Below are 17380 nucleotides of genomic sequence, written 5' to 3'. Positions count from 1 at the left end.
GGTCCTGCGGTAGCATCTATTTGTCTTGGCCCTGGCGCCCCTGATGAAGTTTATGTACATGTACTGTAGGCTAATCGTGCACTGTTGTCTAAACCTGGGCACAGCAAGCTGCCACTGCTGTATTCTAAAATGGTTGATATGACATGAGCATCTGCTGGTAATGGAATTTGCCTCCGTTCCGTCACGCAGCCGGAACGTCTGATACAGAAATGAAATGGGACTGGAGAGCTGTGGTTATGCGCTATATAGTGTGTGTGTGTGTGTGTGTGTGTGTGTGTGTGTGTGTGTGTGTGTGTGTGTGTGTGTGTGTGTGTGTGTTCTTTCTTAGCCGACAGAGTTCTAAGAGTTCTACTGAATTGAATCAATACTGCGCACCCCCCACTCCCCCCGGTCCATCATCAAAGTGCGATCTAAATGAATTAAAGCTATCTGCTAATAAGCAAAAGGGTTAGAAATGGCCTTGCTTTTAATACCACTTGTCAAAGAAGGAGCTGTGGTATCAGTGCTGGAGCTGCAGAATGGGGCCAGAGCAAGACCGTCATCCCTTTATATTCTAGTCATTCCTTGCACAAAAGTCTGTGATCTGGGGCTCCCAATGCTTGTTCATTGTCTCTGGTGTTGGTGTCCTTTCCGCACTGGCAAGATCAGAGTGCCTCTGTGCAAGTCTAATCAGCGCAGAGAGGAGCAAGACAGACAGACAGACAGACAGACAGACAGACAGACAGACAGACAGAGAATGAGAGAGACAGACTGAGACAGAATGAGAGACACATTTTTACACTTGAATTTGTATTCAAGAAGATGGGGTGAGGGTACAGAGAGGCGGAGGTGTGCGTGCGTGCGGTTGTGCGCGAGTGAGTGAGTGAGTGAGAGAGACAAAGAGAGAAACCAAGAGCGCAAAAGAAGAGAGAAGGGACATGGAGATAGAGAATGGGAGAGACAGTGAAGTGCATCATGTGTGACTACTGTATATGAGAGAGAATAAAGGAGAAAGAGCAAGCTAGGTACTGCATGTGTGAGCGCGCGCGCGAGAGAGAGATAGAGAGTGAGTGCGGAGCTGATATAGTAGGAGGGAGACAGGGGGAGGAACAGAGCGCTGGTTACGCGGAGCAGCACCCATCAGGCAGCATACGGCAACCCTGCAGTGCAAACACATATAGCATGGGGATGGGAGTACGAGATAGAGCGTGAGAGAAAGAAAGAGAAAACGACAAAGAGGGACAGAGAGAGAGAGAGAGAGGCGAGCTTGAGGGATTTACGCGGATGAGGAGGGGGATGAGCATTAAGATTGTCGCCTGTTGTTCTGGATGCGGGAAGGACGCGGTGACTGTGGCAGCTGAGCCAGGGGCAGTGCTGTGGTCTCGTGTGTACTAGCCTCCCCAGCATCGGGACATTATGCCCTGCGAACGCTGAGGAGGAGAAAGGAGGGGGTGTGTAGTGTGCGAGCCAGGCGCAGCTGCTGTGACCGTGTCTGCCCCTGCCTGTGTTGTCTGAGACAGGTAGGGGATGCAGCAAACCTCTGCCTTGAGCAGCATAGGGGCTTGTGGTGCTATCTGTACCCAGCGCGGGAGGAAAACCAGGTGGGCTAGAACTGGGCTGGTCGCCGCTGGAAACAGAGCCGGCGGAACCCACGTTTCCACGTTTCTGTGGGCAGCCTTCGCTTCAGAGTCTTCTAAAGGCTTACCTGCCATCTGCTGCCGGATCGAGTATGGATCTTACTGCTCTAGAGAAACGATAAGGACGTTCTCTGGCTGAGCAGAGCAGCAGCCAAAGCAAGCCAGCCTCCTGGTGAGAGTGAATGCTGGGAGCACTGGCAACACCTAGGGCAACTGAGCCGCTTTCTGACGGCCTAACTGGAGCCTTATCAAGGGATCTATCATTGGATTTCAGTGCAAAATCTGGAGTTTGGAATCAACAACACACTGGAAATCCTCAGCCAAACCTTTGTTTCTTTTCTCTTTTTCTTGATGTAGGATTTACAATATGTCTGTCTACCTGACCATATTCCTCATCATTCTGGAGTGTAAAGAACAAAACAGAAAGGGGGTGTAAGCATACGTGTGTTCCATGAGTACCTCCACAGTACAATAGAATGCTGCTACCTTCATTCTATGAGACGTGTTCCTAGCTCTCAAAGAGGTTGACCAATGAAGCCATGGGACTCAGCCAGAGCTTTACAAGTATGTGGTGAAAACCGTGACCAATTTATTTTGGGGGATAGTTCTATATTACACCCTAAAGGTGTAAGAAAGAATAATGTAGATGATTTAACCTGAGTATATAGTGTAAGTAAGTAAGAAAATGTGGGATTTCGTTGTAGTACTAGTTTCCATTTTGTCTTGGTCTGAAAGTTATCTAGTCTCTTTTGACTTGTAGTGTTACTCTATTGTTATATATATAGACACATTATATATAGTTTTTCCCCTTTTGGACAAGCCATACCCGTTTGTTTTTTTCCACTCGCTCATCTGCTCACTAAAGACATGTTTAGTGAGCCCAGTTTGTTGGAAGATGCCACCATGGCTCGGTCCAACGTGTAACTAACGCTACCCAGCTTCAGATGGGCTTCCTTTTCTCCACCACCTCCACCCTCACCTGACACCGTCAAATCAGCACTAACAGAGTCGTATAGATTAGCCCATATAGTCGAACCACCCAGACCCCCCACCCCCCCACCCCCTACTCCCCACACCCCACCCCCACGCAGGGCTCGAACTGGGGCGCCTGCGGTCACCTCCCACCCCACCTTCCCGCTGTGTCTTTTTGAGTTAGACCCTGGACCCTGTCTCCCTCCCACTCCGCCTGGTGCTGCTGCACTCGGCTCTGCCTCTGCTGGCCGAGGATGATGTGGCAATGCCATGTGTCGTCCTCGGAGTGCCGCTGCTACCGGCTGAACGGCTTCTCCCTGCTGAAGCGCTTCCCTCTCTCGGCAGATGGGGCCTGCGGTAAAGCCCTGGACCAGCCAGTGGGGGAGTGGCTGGAGCATGTGGGGCTGCCGCAGTACGAGAGCAAGTTCCTGCTCAACGGCTTTGACGACCTGCGATTCATGGTGAGTCACACGTGCAAACGCAACCCTTGACCGTCTCGGAGAGTCTGCTCCGGTTCACAACACTCCCTATGGTCCTGCCTACCTGCTTCTCTCTCTCTCTCTCCCTCTCTCTCTCTCACACACTGTCACATCCATTTCTTTGTCACATCCATTGCTGCATTTATCTTTTTATCTCTCCACTCGGCTCCACTTCCCTCTCTCAGTCTCTCTCCCACCCTCTCACTCTCCCTTTCCCTCCCTCGCTCCATCTCCCCCTCTCTCTCTGGGCACCAGGCACGTGCACACAGACATGAAAGGGGGCTTGAGCACCTGCCCTTTTATCTGTCTGTAAAAACTGCCCTTTCCAGGCCATAAATGCAGTTTTAACTATGGTGAAAGAAATGCAAATGCCCCCTCTTTCCATGGCATGCCCGAAGGCAGCATTCAATAGAATTACCTTGTCCAAACTCTCCTGAACTTGAATGCATCATCTTATGTTGAAATAATTGCCCTCTCTGTAGAAATCCATGCCATTAAGCCACATCTCCAGTATTGACTTGATTATGCTTAGTTCAGTGTGGTTCGACACACCGAAAATAGCCGACCTCCAAACTCACGTGTTGCAGCGCAACGCGTTGTGAGCTTGGAGGTCTGCTATTTTCAATATTTTCACCAAAAGGCCCTTTTAGAAATGTCAGCCCCTGCCTCTCTAACACTCTCTGCACGTCCCTGCTCTGGGCACTTGACTCTAGTGGCCTTGCTATTCCTTTTCTCTCCTCACCTCACCCTCTTGCAGTGCATGACCCCATAGAGATTTATAGCCCCACTATGAATCCCCGGTAAAGTATATGAGCTGTCACCAATGGTAAGACAAATCACAACCAAAACCTATTAACTTTTCCCAGCATCCTCCCCATCATGCCATCTCATTTACTGTACAATCCCCTTCCCCCTGCCTTCCTTCAGCAAACCCTCTGATTTATATGGCCTCTAGCCTGGGCCAGTGGTGGAAAAAGTACTCGCGTTGTTTTACTTAAGTAAAAGTAGCAATACTGCAATGTAGCACAAGTAAAAGTCTGGAATTCAAAATGTGCTTGAGTAAAAGTAGGAAAGTGTTGGCATCAAAATGTACTTCAAGTGCCAAAAGTAAAAGTACAAAATGTTTGAAAATAGCAGATCTACAAGCTCACAATGCATCGCGATGCTTTGTGAGCTTATAGATCGGGTATTTTCAAATAGCCATGGTATAAAATAGTGGTCAATGTATGTTCTATAATATTATAATTTATACCTGCAAAGTAACTAGTAACTAATGTTTTCAAATAAACGTAGTGGATTAAAGTAAAATATTTGGATCTGGGATGTACAGTGGAGTAGAAGTAAATGTTGGGAATTGGAAATACTCAAGCAAAGAACAAATACCTAAACATTGTACTTAAGTAAATGTACTTTGTTACTTTACACCACTGGACGCACAATCCCCTGTGCCTGGCTCAATCTCTACACATACAGCACTGTGGTTTATTCTAAATATGCTTTTTGCATCCACTGTGGTTAAACTGAATGTCACTCAACCAGTTCTGCTCTGTTTCACACACACACACACACACACACACACACACACACACACACACACACACACACACACACACACACACACACACACACACACACACACACACACACACACACACACACACACACACACACACACACACACACACACACACACACACACACACACACACACACACACACACACACACACACACACACACACACACACACACACACACAATGTATGCCTGGGAGATAAACAATGTAATAACCATGGGCGATAACACTGTAACACAGCATGTCATAATAGTCATAGGCCGTTAAACACTTTAACCCTGGCGTCCCAATTTTGGCATGACAATAAAGGCAAAAGCGAAATGTTTTAAACATTTCAAAAATATCAGATCTACGAGCTTGAGAGCTTGTAGATTGGCTAGATTAAATCAATTGTTTGTGGACCGTTTAAGTGATGTTAGTTTGTGCTTTAACGTGCGCATGTACCATCCAAGGTCCCATTTGGGCACGTAGAAAAAGTGATATTATTATATTTTACTTATAACTGACAGTAGTGTGGATTTTCTTATGATACAGTTGTTAAGTAATTTATGTAAAGCTCTACTGGCCGCCCTCATCTGATGGTATCAGCAGAAAAGAACACAATCGGACAAATCCATGCTTCTGGAACGCAGTGACACATTTCATAGGAAGTGCACTGCATGTTTTAAAGGTTCTGTCAAATTATGTATTGATGAGTTCATTTAGCTCCAGCCAGAGGGACGTTTGCGGTCTGACTAAGAGCGCTATCATGTTCCCCGTTAAAATACAGCTAAGCCAAGGACACTTGATCTAGCATTTGGCAATGACTGGCTGCACAAAACACCATTACCCATTTAGATTCCCAGTGTTACTCTTTAGAAAAGCTAGTAGTACATTGTGAGTAACCAGGCCCCAAGGGTGTAGAGACCATGGGGCCCAGAACACCATGGCATAGCATTAGTGCTAAGGGCCATGTGGGACATCTGCTTGCCACAAGTTGAAGTGGGTCAAGGGGAGATAGGGTGGGAATTGCTTTTACACAGCATTTCTGAGTGACCACTTGCAACAGCTAGGGCTGTCGCGATTATGACATTTTACATGACGATTAAATTTCACTCAAATAACTGCGATTAACGATTTAATTGTGTTTCCGTCGTTGACAGTTACATTCCTGTTTGGCTTTTAGGCTTTGAAGTTGCACATGGCATATATGATACATAACCTAAATAAACAAAGAAATGACTTACATATTTGACAACTTTAAACTTGAAAAAGAACTTTGATAGTGGAAATAACCGATCTACAAGCTCACAACGCATGGCATTGCGACGCGTTGTGAGCTTGTAGATCTGCTATCTAAGTACATTTACTTAAGTACTGTGTACGTACGTACGTACGTACAATTGAGGTACTTTTACAGTACCTTACTGGAGTATTTCCAATTGTCAGTACTTGTACTTCTACTCCACTACATCTCAGAGGCAAATATTGTACTTTTACTCCACTACAATTATTATTTAGTTACTAATTTCTTTGTAGATTTAGATTATTATTATAAAACACATACTAACCACTTCAGCCCTATATAGATTTCGGCCATTTGAAAATAGCATACCTTCAAAAGATTTTTCATACATTCATCTTATGAGGTGTCCTCAAGCCCACGATGAACAGCATACAGTACATAGACAGTTGCTTAACCCATTTAGGCCTAGAATGATTGAATGCTTTAACCAGTGAAAAATAGCAGATATACACTGCGCTTGTAGATCTGCTATTTTTGAAAAATTTGTGAAAATGTGTGCAAATCTTTGAATATATGTATTTTCAAAGCAAACATTTGTAACTCAAATTTTGCTTCTGGGTGGTCCCTGGAACTAAATATTTTGAGATGGGGGTCCATGGCCAAATACATGTCATTTTGGGGGTCCTTCACATGAAAATGTTTGAGCACCACTGACATAGTAGTCTCTCAAGAACAGACTAACTGAGCTCCATTTAAGTGAAAAGGACCTTTTCTTTGACGATGGCTGGCCAAATTTCTGACATAGAAACATAGGTTTTTCAAAAAATCTTAGAAGGATTCAAAAGACACTTATAGAATCAGGTCAAAATTCTAATTTTCACGATTTTTCAAAAATAGCAGATCTACAAGCTCACAGTGCGGCACTGCTATTTTTCAATAGTTAAAGCATAAAATAATGATACACAAGAATGGCTTTTTCGGTATCTCTGCATTCGGGGTGGATCTTTTCATGGTGATGGAGTGTTTCAGGACATAGTAATGTGATGAGGAACATGGGTCATTAAGCATTCCGATGTTCACTCTCATGCCTTGACTAATGTCTCGCGGACTTGAAGCATTGAGGAGATAAATCGTTAGCTTCGCAGGACAAATTACCCAAAGATATTTACTAGGGCGCGGAGGTTACAAACGAGGGAAAAGGTCAGGGGAGTCAGGGAGAAGGCTGCGAATGTTTCTTGTGCCCTTTCAAAATTTGACCCGTCAATGCAATTGGTCCGCCAGCGTAAGGCATGAATGAAATGAGATTATCACAATACATTCTGAGGCTGATTGTTCAGTGTTATAATTGAGCGAATATAGTTGACGAAACCAGATTGAAATACTGTACACTACTGTCAACCATACACACGCACACTCACACAGTAAAGTAAATTAAATGATCCTAAGCTTTCGGTGACTGTCACACAGCCAGTTGTTCAACTTTCACAAATCACATGCCTAAATAATAATAATCGATATTATGACAAATTAGCAGGCATATTCTGTCTGAGCAGATACTAGTACACACACACCATTAACATAATAAATAAAATACAGCTCAACAGCCAGCATGCCTCGGCCAACCCCTCACACAAGTGCGTTCAGACATTCTGCTCCAGTTCACAACACTTCAGTTCATAAAGTTTCTTAAAGTACGCCCCCAGAGAAAGCCAGAGTGCAGGCACTAACATTCACTCTGCAGCGCTCGATCTGCATGTCGATTGCTCTGGGATGCAACTTTTGAGAGATCATACATTATATACAACCGTGTACTCATTATCATAATTTTTACAAGATGATTATCATTTCGTGATCCTTTCATGCAACCAGAATTGGGACACCCATAGCTATTACTAGGTATAAGAGGGAGAGAGAGAGCCTTTTTCACAAATGCAATAAACCCAGTCAATGCTGACCGGAGTACCAAAAGATGAATACACTGATCATTGTCACTGCAATAACACCGGCAATGCTGGACACTTTCTGGACTAATATACGAAAATCACTCATGGTGTCTGTTGTGTTTTGCGTGACGTCAGACCAGAGCTCGATTAGTGAGACGGAAAGAGGGGAAGAGAGAGACAGACACAGAGAGACATAGAGAGACAGAGAGATTGACAGAGGGAGAGAGTTTTACAATTTAAAAATTATAGCATTTTGGTTGATGAATATGAACAAATATTAACTTGAGCTAGACAATAATCCAAATCAAACATTCACTTTTAGTAGAAAAAGAAAAGGATATCAAACTTTTTTCAAACAAATATCTAAGTTCAAACAGCATCAGTCATTTCACTTTTGTAAAGATGTATACATTACTAAACTCTGAGACAAGCTCAGTATTTCCCTGTTTACATTAGAACTAGTCCTGTGCCCGGGGGGGTATGCACAGTATATGAGGGATTGAATGTAGGAGTCTCACAAGTAATGTTGGAGAACCCAGACCGGTGCCCGTTGGGCAGAACAGTCACCATTGACGTCCAGTTGTGCAATACCTGTCTGTGATGTAGGCAATGTTTCAGCATGCGGCTGTTACCATGGTGGCGACACTGTTTATTATCAGTGACGTCAGCATGCAGACAGATGGCGGACATCATCTCCAAATGTGGGCATTGTTTCAGCTTGTGGCTGTTACCATGGTGGATGTCACAATGCTCATCTCAAAATGTGGGCATTGTTTCAGCATGCGGCTGTTACCATAGTGGCGACACTGTGTAGAATCAGTGATGTCAGCATGCAGACAAGACGGTCAGACCGACAGACATTCGGTAAATAAATAATTAGATGTTCCAAGATGTGAGATCTTTGCTTCTAAATAAGTTACAGATCAAAGCAACATCCATGCAGACAGAGACAGATACAGAGAGAGGGAGAGAGAGACAGAGACACAGAGAGAGGGGGAGACTGGCAGAGGGAGATAGAGGAAGCGTGAAAGTGAGGGGGGCAGTATGAGGGAGAAAAGGAGGGAGATCATATTTAATTATTTTACCCACACAATAACTCTGGGTATCAACACCTGACCACACTGATCGAGGTATCGCTGATTGACTATACATACAACGCACGTACATACATACTTTATATACAGTATATAAATACTGTATATACTGTACATGAACACGCATACATAAAGATGTGCCACTTGAGAACTTCACACGCCATGCCATCGGCGAGACAGTGCATTGTCAGTAAATTGTCAGAACATTGACAGTGAGAAAGGAGGGCATTTGTAAAGGTGTTATGTAAATGCTGTTCAGATTCTTATTTCCAATGAAAAGAAGTGTCGAAAAGTGCATTTTGTTTTCAGTAACAAAATAGAAGAATGAGCAAGGCTAAACAGTGAAAAGAACCTTAGAAAACAAGCATTTGAGGAAAGAATGCAGGAAAAGTACATGAAATGCTGAAGTTTTGAAATGGCACATCTATACATACAGCACACTCGCGGTGCGAGGCGTTGTGTGCTTGTAGATCGGCTGTTTTCACTAGTTTGAATCATTTTAAAAATGATAAATGCAAAATGAACGGTTTTGGACATACAAGGTTTCCACCCGACAACCACGATATACTGTATATTCCAAACAACTTCTCGCAATGTGCGCAGCTGTAATTCATGACTGCATCAATGCATTCGGCGAGCATGTGCATTAAAATGAGGGACGTACAGTTACTACAGCTACATCTGCCAGTCATACCGAATCAAAATCAAAACTAGCACAGCTCATAAGCTATGTGAGAAGTGGACTGTACATTCCCATCACATGGTCTAAAAGCAGTATGAATAATAAGTCCATCGACTCTCCCGGGGCACCAGCCGACTCCGTACTCTCGTTAATAAAAGTAGTGGATCTATTTTTAGCTCCATCTCTTACATCAGAGATCACTCAGACCTTGCTTCCTATTTTGATCTTTATTCCAGCGATCAGCGTGTAATCTCACAGTCCCCAACTGCACACCACGCTAAAGGCCTCCAAACACACCGCTGCATTGTGCTCTGAAACCCACCAACAGGAGCAGATTGATTAAAGACTACAGCATGTTTTAACATTCTTGGCCAGGGAGAATCAATCTGCAGCAGTCCACTGGGAGAAAACGCTTAGCTCCACATTTTCAAGGCATTTCCTTGATTCCTCCCTATAAACTTGAACAAGATGACAAAGCAAGCAGAGCTCATATGAACTGCAATGTGAGTGAAACAGTAAAATAATAATAATAATAATAAAGTGACAATTGATTGATTGATTTTCATAATTTTAGGGGAAACATTACGGCCTGTATTTGGGCTTTTGCTATAACTGCAGTGCTGAAATGTGTGGGTTGTCTTGTGTATTAACTCATGGATCATTTACTTTATATCTCAATGTAACAGAGCAGTTCAGGGCCACTGTTCTTTTGACTGTGTCTTTTATTTATTGTCTTTGCTTAGAGTTGCATGAGGCCAGATTGATTACTTTTGGCAAGAGCAATTTATTTGACTCCAACGTCCTTCCACCGCGCAGCGCCTGCTTGTGTATGAGTAAACTGGATGCATGCGTGCATACACAAGTGTGTGTCTGTGCGTGCGTGCCTGTTAACAAGCAGCAATCTAATCAATTGCAATAATATGCACAGTATGGGTCATACTATTTCAATTGATGTACATAGTTTTCCTTCACCACATGACAATATTTCTGGGTTGGGTAAATGCAGATGTGTGCTGATGGGTGGTGGTGGGTGAGAGCACAGACCTCAGGGAATGTACTGTATACAAAATATTTCTGACATGTTCTTGTTTGATTACTGTATGTCCATCTATTGTCTTTGTATGTGTGTGCGTGTGTGTACGCGTGTGCATGCACGTGCATGCCACTGTGTCTGTGTCAATCCTTCCGTGTCTGTACTCGTGTTTGTGTGTCTATGCATATCTATGTGTGTGTTTCTGTCTCTGTGTGTGTGTGTGTGTCTGTGTGTTCTCACAAATAGGGAAGTAACGTGATGGAGGACCAGGACCTCAGAGACATGGGGATCACTGACCCAGGACACAGGAAGAAGATCCTCCATGCAGCGCGCAGCTTGCCTAAGGTAATCACCATCAGTCCAACCCAGGGTTCATTTTTTAACCACTTAAAACACTCTATTTTTAGTAAAACAAACTTGAGTTGCAACTGTACCTCTTTTTACGTCTACACCATGTCTTTGCAAAAGGAAATAGCAGATCTACAAGCTTACGACACGTTTTGAGCTTGTAGATCTGCTATTCTTTTGGCAAATGCGGTTAATTTAACTTTGATGGCCCCATCTTGCACTCGACACAATCTATGCAAAGATGGAACGCAGGTGCCTTTGTTAATTTCCAACCGCCCCAGTTGTCATTGTCATACCCATGTGGCCATTGTATAATTACCTAAATTACCCTCATAATTACCTTAATGTACTTGAGCTCATCTGCGTGCCCAAGGTCTTAAAATGATGTGTGGTCTGGTGCATCTTAAGTACAGTGAGAAAAGTAAAAAAGCGGTTGTCACGTCTCACGGACACGCGGACGGACGGACAGGGTCCAAAATATAGTCTCCCCATGCCATAATATCGCCATGCCTTTTAGCCTGCTGGAGACAACAAATCAGAAGTCTGTCTGGCTATGGACAGGCATTGCAGATGTTAAGGGGTTGGTGCATTCAAGAAAGAAACTCAATTTGTGTTGCTGGCTAAACCTCTTTTAAACAGTCAATGGGCTAATGAATCATGAATACAGTTGCAAACAGAGTGATGTTATGATTACTTAGGTTCATCAGGTTACTGTAGAATAGATGCTTGCCACAGAAATCGATCATGGGTCTGGCCTTTGAACCGCCTACTGTTGGTAAGTTCAGTTCTGTCTGAATTTGTTCAGTGTAGTCTACATTAATATCAGATTTTTGCACCATATTTTGGACCCTAGGGCGATAGAGATAGAAAGAGCTGTGCCATCTCCATCATCCTGCAAACGTAGCGGTTCTGACCCCTCATTGATGCAATGCATCTTCTATCTCTAAATGGCTCTGGAATTGTATATGTTACAGTACCATTGGAAAACCAGTCGGATTGGTAGCTCAATCAATAGAGCAGGGTCATGGGTTTGATCCCAGCTCAGAGTGAGGCCCAAGTCAAGTATGAACAGTTTGAGGAATTCTTTTTGAGCATGCCTTGAGATTACTTTTGACTGCTGTCTTGTGCAAATCATCTTTCCCAGCTCAACCATTTGAACCCTAGCATCCCTATTTTGTGTGGAACATTAGCCTGCGAGGCGTTGTAATGGTTTATGGTTTTGTTTATGGTTGAGACAGTGCCATATAGCCTAATAATATTGGGATAGAGCTTTGATAATCTCTTAGCAACACATGACTTGCTACGCAACATAACACTTGCGCCGTCACTCGTTTTTGAAAGTGATCATCCAATTAAACCATGCCTGCAGGCTAACAGACATGTTTCATTGTCTCTGCCTTTTGATCTGGGAGCTTGATCAGGTCTAAAAACACACTTCTCACATTTTAAGTAAATAATCAATGTTGTTTTGGCACTCAGAGTTGTAGACTCAACCATAATAGATGAGATAGAAGTTTGATGAGGCCGCTGCATATAGCTTTTTGTGCATTTCTCCTGCAACATGGTCAATAATTAGTAGCACTGTATGCGGAGCATGTCCACACGATTTAGCGGTTGCAGTAAAATGTGACCTGAAGACAGCAGTTAGCCTGTAGGCAGGACTTGTTCCTATAACATAAAGAGTCTCTTTTTTTGCTGTGTCCATGATGTGTTGTGCATATACTGTATGTGTGTTGTTTTTATTTATATAGGTGAAGTCATGTTGAGATACAAGCGGGCTCTGTTTTGATTGTCTTAAGTACCAGCTCTTATGCCTAACTTAAAGGCCTGTCCATACTTTCTCAGACCACCGAACTTACAACATGACGTCACTTGCATCTTCTGAAAAGCATTATGAATTAGAGTTCGGAAAGCTGCATGTCGGAAAGTCGGAACTCTCAGACAAAAAGTTTGGTGGTCGGGAACAGTATGGACAGGCCTTTAAGTTAAGGCATAAGAGCTGTTACTTAAGACAATCAATTTTACAATGGAGTCCTGTTTAGGGTAGCAGCAGTACAAAAAGTTGCAATTGACTTTTCTAACACATTTATATAAAAATCCAACACAAAACTCCAGTTTTGTGTTGGATAATTATGCTTTACTTATTGAGCGCAGCTTAGTGAAATAAATGGCTCACCCCAGTCTGAGTTACGTAACAGCGTTGCCATTCTTAGTTCCGATCGACTACATTTTCAGTATATTTAGTTTTCCTATTTCAGGGCATAATTTACAGCCTATTTTGCCATTTTTGGACTCTCCAGGGATAGGTTTTTGCCTCTCCCACCACCTTCCTTCTCTCCAAACATTGATGTGCTGGCTAGAGGAGGTGGTTGGTTGTGGAGTCATTGTTGGACTCTGTTTAGCATCTGTTGAGGTTGTACAGGGAGAGGGGAGGATTGAGTGTCCTACTTGAGGAGGCTGCAGGTGCTGTGGACATGACGGAGGTGGCACCGCTAACTGAAGGGCATAATAAAACCACTCCATTTGATTACCTCCTTTAACTGTCTAAAATATCCTCCTCCGCAGCAGCACTGACCTTATAGTAGGCCAAGAACAGTGACGAGGATTCTAAAACTGGGCGACTTTTAAGTTTGCAAAATACTTGGCAAGCAAACTTTTGCATGCACATATATACACAACATAGTTTTGCCTTTTAGACTAGGCTAATCCACACAGAACTAGTGATACAAGTTAGTAAGATTAGCTCATCAGATTCTAGTAGGTTTTTTTTAAGAACAGTTTTTGGGCTTTTATAACTTTATTGATAGGACAGTAGACTGACAGGAAATGGGGGGAGACACGGGGAGTGACATGCGGCAAAGGTCGTCCGGATCGGGAATCGAACCAGCGACGCCGCCTGGCATCCATGACTATGTGGCAATGCCTAAGACCTAAGTGGTATGCGCCTGGACCAGTAGGCCAGCGGGCGCCCCCACAGTGGCATCTATGACTACACCCATTACAAAGATATAAAGCGACACAGCTTATCTGACGCCCAGCCGCTGTTGAAGTGTTGAACAACACGCTTGTTGATGTCAAGCATGTAACCGATAAGCAAGAAATGTATGAAGGAAAATATAAAGCCTGGGCTGTTGGAAATAACTTGTTTTTCCACATTACAAGCAGGAATTGTGTGAAGAGAATAGGTGAGTTGAAATGGTTAAAAACATGTTGAAGCCAGCTCAACTTGGATTGTAACTTTATAGATTTGTAGCAGCTACAAACATTGTGCGTTGCTTTGTATCTTCATGTCGCTGCGGCTTCAAATGAATGGTAGCCTCGGTCTGTAGCTTTGTAGCTGCTAGTGTGAACGCCACATAATGATTGCTTTAGTTAGTCTAGGGTCTACTCTAGGGTGTGTTATACAAACAAAATGTCTTCCCCAACAAATAGAGCATAACATTAGTTCTGGCTTGACAATAGTCAAGCTTGCTTCTGAGCATCAGCCGACCCCCCCCCCTCCCCCCCCCCCTCCCCAGCTGATGCTCGACTCTTAGCCTGTCATTATAACTGCTTCATCTAGCCTATTTCTGCCACAGCGTATATACACACGCTTACCCGCAAGCTCTTAGTAAAACCCTCCTCCGCCCCAGCTCCTCCTTTTTATGTCTGTCTGATTTTTATCAATGCCATTGTCTGATGTCATTGTTGCTGCTGCTCTGTTATGTCGTGGAAGGGCAGAGATATCCCACAACAGAGCCGTGCTGCCAAACATAATGAATGCTTGAATTATTGCAATTACATCTTTTATTCAAATGGTCCTGCCAGAACCACGTAAAGACATTTTGAACAATTTAATCATTTTCCATGAAGTTTGCACGAGAGGACAACTGCACTCACAAATGCCACGATGCGTAGGAAGGAACCCTGCAACCCTAGACGTAAAAAACATAGGCAGAATGTAGCCTGGAATCAGACAAATTCGCCGATGCAAAAAATAATAATAATTGGGTCTGGAATCCATTTCCTCGCCCTGAAGAGTTGGGTGACCAATCAGGGCCCAGCATTGGTCTGGTCTAACCAATTGTGTCCAGAGCAATTTTTTTCCATCCATATACTGTAGAAGTAGATTCATATCCACGCAGTGATATAGTCTGGCTACACGAGGCTAGGCAGAATGTGCGTATTACTCTCATCCTCTCATTATTGAATGTTTCAACCGCACACAAGTAGGCCTACTATCACACGTGGAGTATAATTAAAAAGGGCCTCGCCAAGGCTTGAGAACTCATGCCTGTAGCTAATGTAAATATAATCACTGATTGTGAGTTGGTTTATGAATGCTCGGTCGCTGCTGCTGCTGCTGACAACAACATAAGCTGCTGCCTTCAGTGAGACGGCCTCAGAAGGAATAGTGCACTAATTAACACAAGTTTGAATAATCACTTCAACTCTGTTTACAAAGCATCTGGAACACCTCCCCCGTGTTTCTCATGAGGTACACACAGTATTTGACAAATGCACTGCTGCCAAATGAATATAATATGATGGTCATTGTTCAGATGCAGTGGGCCATAAGCACTTGAACCCTAGCATCCCTTTTTCCTGGGTTAAAGAGGTGTTGCCATAGGTTTGTTACTCTAACAGACCACCAGGTGTGGTTTTAATGTGCAAATTTGCCTTCCCTGTGTATTTTGGTTTCTTCCTGAAAGCTGAAAGCCTCTGAGTCAAAGGCCCGATCGAAAAACCCGGATTTAATGACCTCATAAAATCATCCCCTCCCTTTTTTACCATACACCCAACACTGTGGGTGTGGCTGACTCCAGCTGGTCTCCACCCACTAGACAACCACGCATGCTTAATGAATAGTTGGGTGTAGCCACATTAACACTTTCTGTACACTTTTTTGGAAAAGATCTTCCTCCTAGTATAATCATAATACCTGATCATCGTGTTTTAGGGGGGACAAAAATCATGGCACCCCATCTTTCACATTTGGTGAAAATAGACGATATAGCCTACAAGCTACAAGAATGCAGATCAGCTATTTGGAAATGTAGTAGAGGAGATCTAGTATAGAGCCCTGGGGGACGCCGGTCAACAAGGTGTATGATATTGATCGACCAATTATGTTATTTCAGTGGCCAATGCCGATTGTAACACACATAACTAAAAACAACAAGCTGAACTGCAGACAGGGAAGCACCATAGTAAGCACCATAGAAGACAGGTTAGCAGCATAGAAGACAGGTTAGCAGCATAGAAGACAGGGAAGCACCATGCTGTACCATATTTAGAGAATAGGGAAGGCCGATAGCCGGGGAAAAAAAATATTTTCTTATTATCTTATATACTTTTTTGCATTTAATAAAATAGCCTACAGCAGTAATAATGTGAAACAGTAACACACACGTAACTAAAAACAGCAGGCAGAATTGCCCTGGCTGGTTGTTTATGAACCTGTGTTTGCTCTAAAGCTATAGGCAAAAGAAATATCGCATTTTCCGCTTTCGATTATAAAGAGAAAAGCCAAATATCAGTGCTGATGAATGGGTCGACCACTAGTATGTGGCTGAAGTTGTGAACACATCATCTTACCCATCTTGTATGTCCTCTCCCTCTCCCGCCAGGTGAAAGCTTTGGGTTGTGACGGCAGCACCTCTCTTGCCTCCTGGCTGGATGGCTTGGGCCTTCATGAGTACCTGCCCAACTTCCTCTCCAGTGGATACCGCACGCTGGAATGTGTCAAAAACCTGTGGGAGCTGGAGATTATTAATGTAAGTGTCAAGTTATTAGGGAATTATCTGAAGCATTGTGCCCAAAATGACGATCTAAATCAGGCGTCTTCAACAGGGGGTCCGGGTCTTCAACAGGGGGCGTTACTACAGGGGGTCCTCCAAATCTTCCAATCCTTTTTATATAAACAACTTGAACCCTAGTGTCCATATTCTGAGAACTGTAGCCAAAAGAAGCAGATCTACAAGCTATTTTCGGGCAAAGAGGTTTGGTGTAGAGGGGAAAAAGAGCAGACTAAGTACAGAGTGAAAGGTCAAGTTTATTAGGTAGTGACGGCTCAAGTGGTTAAATATCTGAAAACACAAATTGACATGAATCCAAAATACACTGATGATTGTGCTGTCAAACGATGAAACTATATGGAATCTATATGAAAGGGTTGTGGGCGTCCCTGGCTCCCTGCTTCATCTCTCTCTCAACTAAGGGGTCCTTGGCCTGAAAACGTTGAAGACCCCTGATCTAAATACAACACTATCATCAAACATGTACAATCAATCAAATTCAATCACTCAAATTAAGTCATGAATCACTAATCCACAACACATAACACATACTGTAACACTTTCGCTATTCGGTCATATTAACAAATAAAAACATTCACCAAGAGCATTAACTGTACTAAGGCTATATGTGTTTTC

The 17380-nt window shown here is 43.4% G+C and overlaps 1 protein-coding gene across 1 annotated transcript in view; it reads left to right on the top strand.

The window, feature by feature from the left end:
- anks1ab (ankyrin repeat and sterile alpha motif domain containing 1Ab) overlaps positions 1–17380 on the top strand; it is a gene marked incomplete at its 5' end in the record, with an annotated part of 82296 nt that overhangs the window by 31893 nt on the left and 33023 nt on the right. Inside the window, 3 exons of the mRNA XM_080728297.1 lie at positions 2934–3049; positions 10866–10964; positions 16577–16723. Coding sequence (XP_080584423.1) covers positions 2934–3049; positions 10866–10964; positions 16577–16723 — 362 coding nt within the window. The remainder of the gene's footprint in view (positions 1–2933; positions 3050–10865; positions 10965–16576; positions 16724–17380) is intronic.

Source organism: Nannobrachium achirus, assembly GCF_963921795.1.
Source record: "Nannobrachium achirus genome assembly, chromosome: 6".
Classification (NCBI taxonomy): domain Eukaryota; kingdom Metazoa; phylum Chordata; class Actinopteri; order Myctophiformes; family Myctophidae; genus Nannobrachium; species Nannobrachium achirus.
The sequence above is the reverse complement of the archived record's forward strand: the minus strand, read 5'-3'. Positions and strand labels throughout refer to the sequence as shown.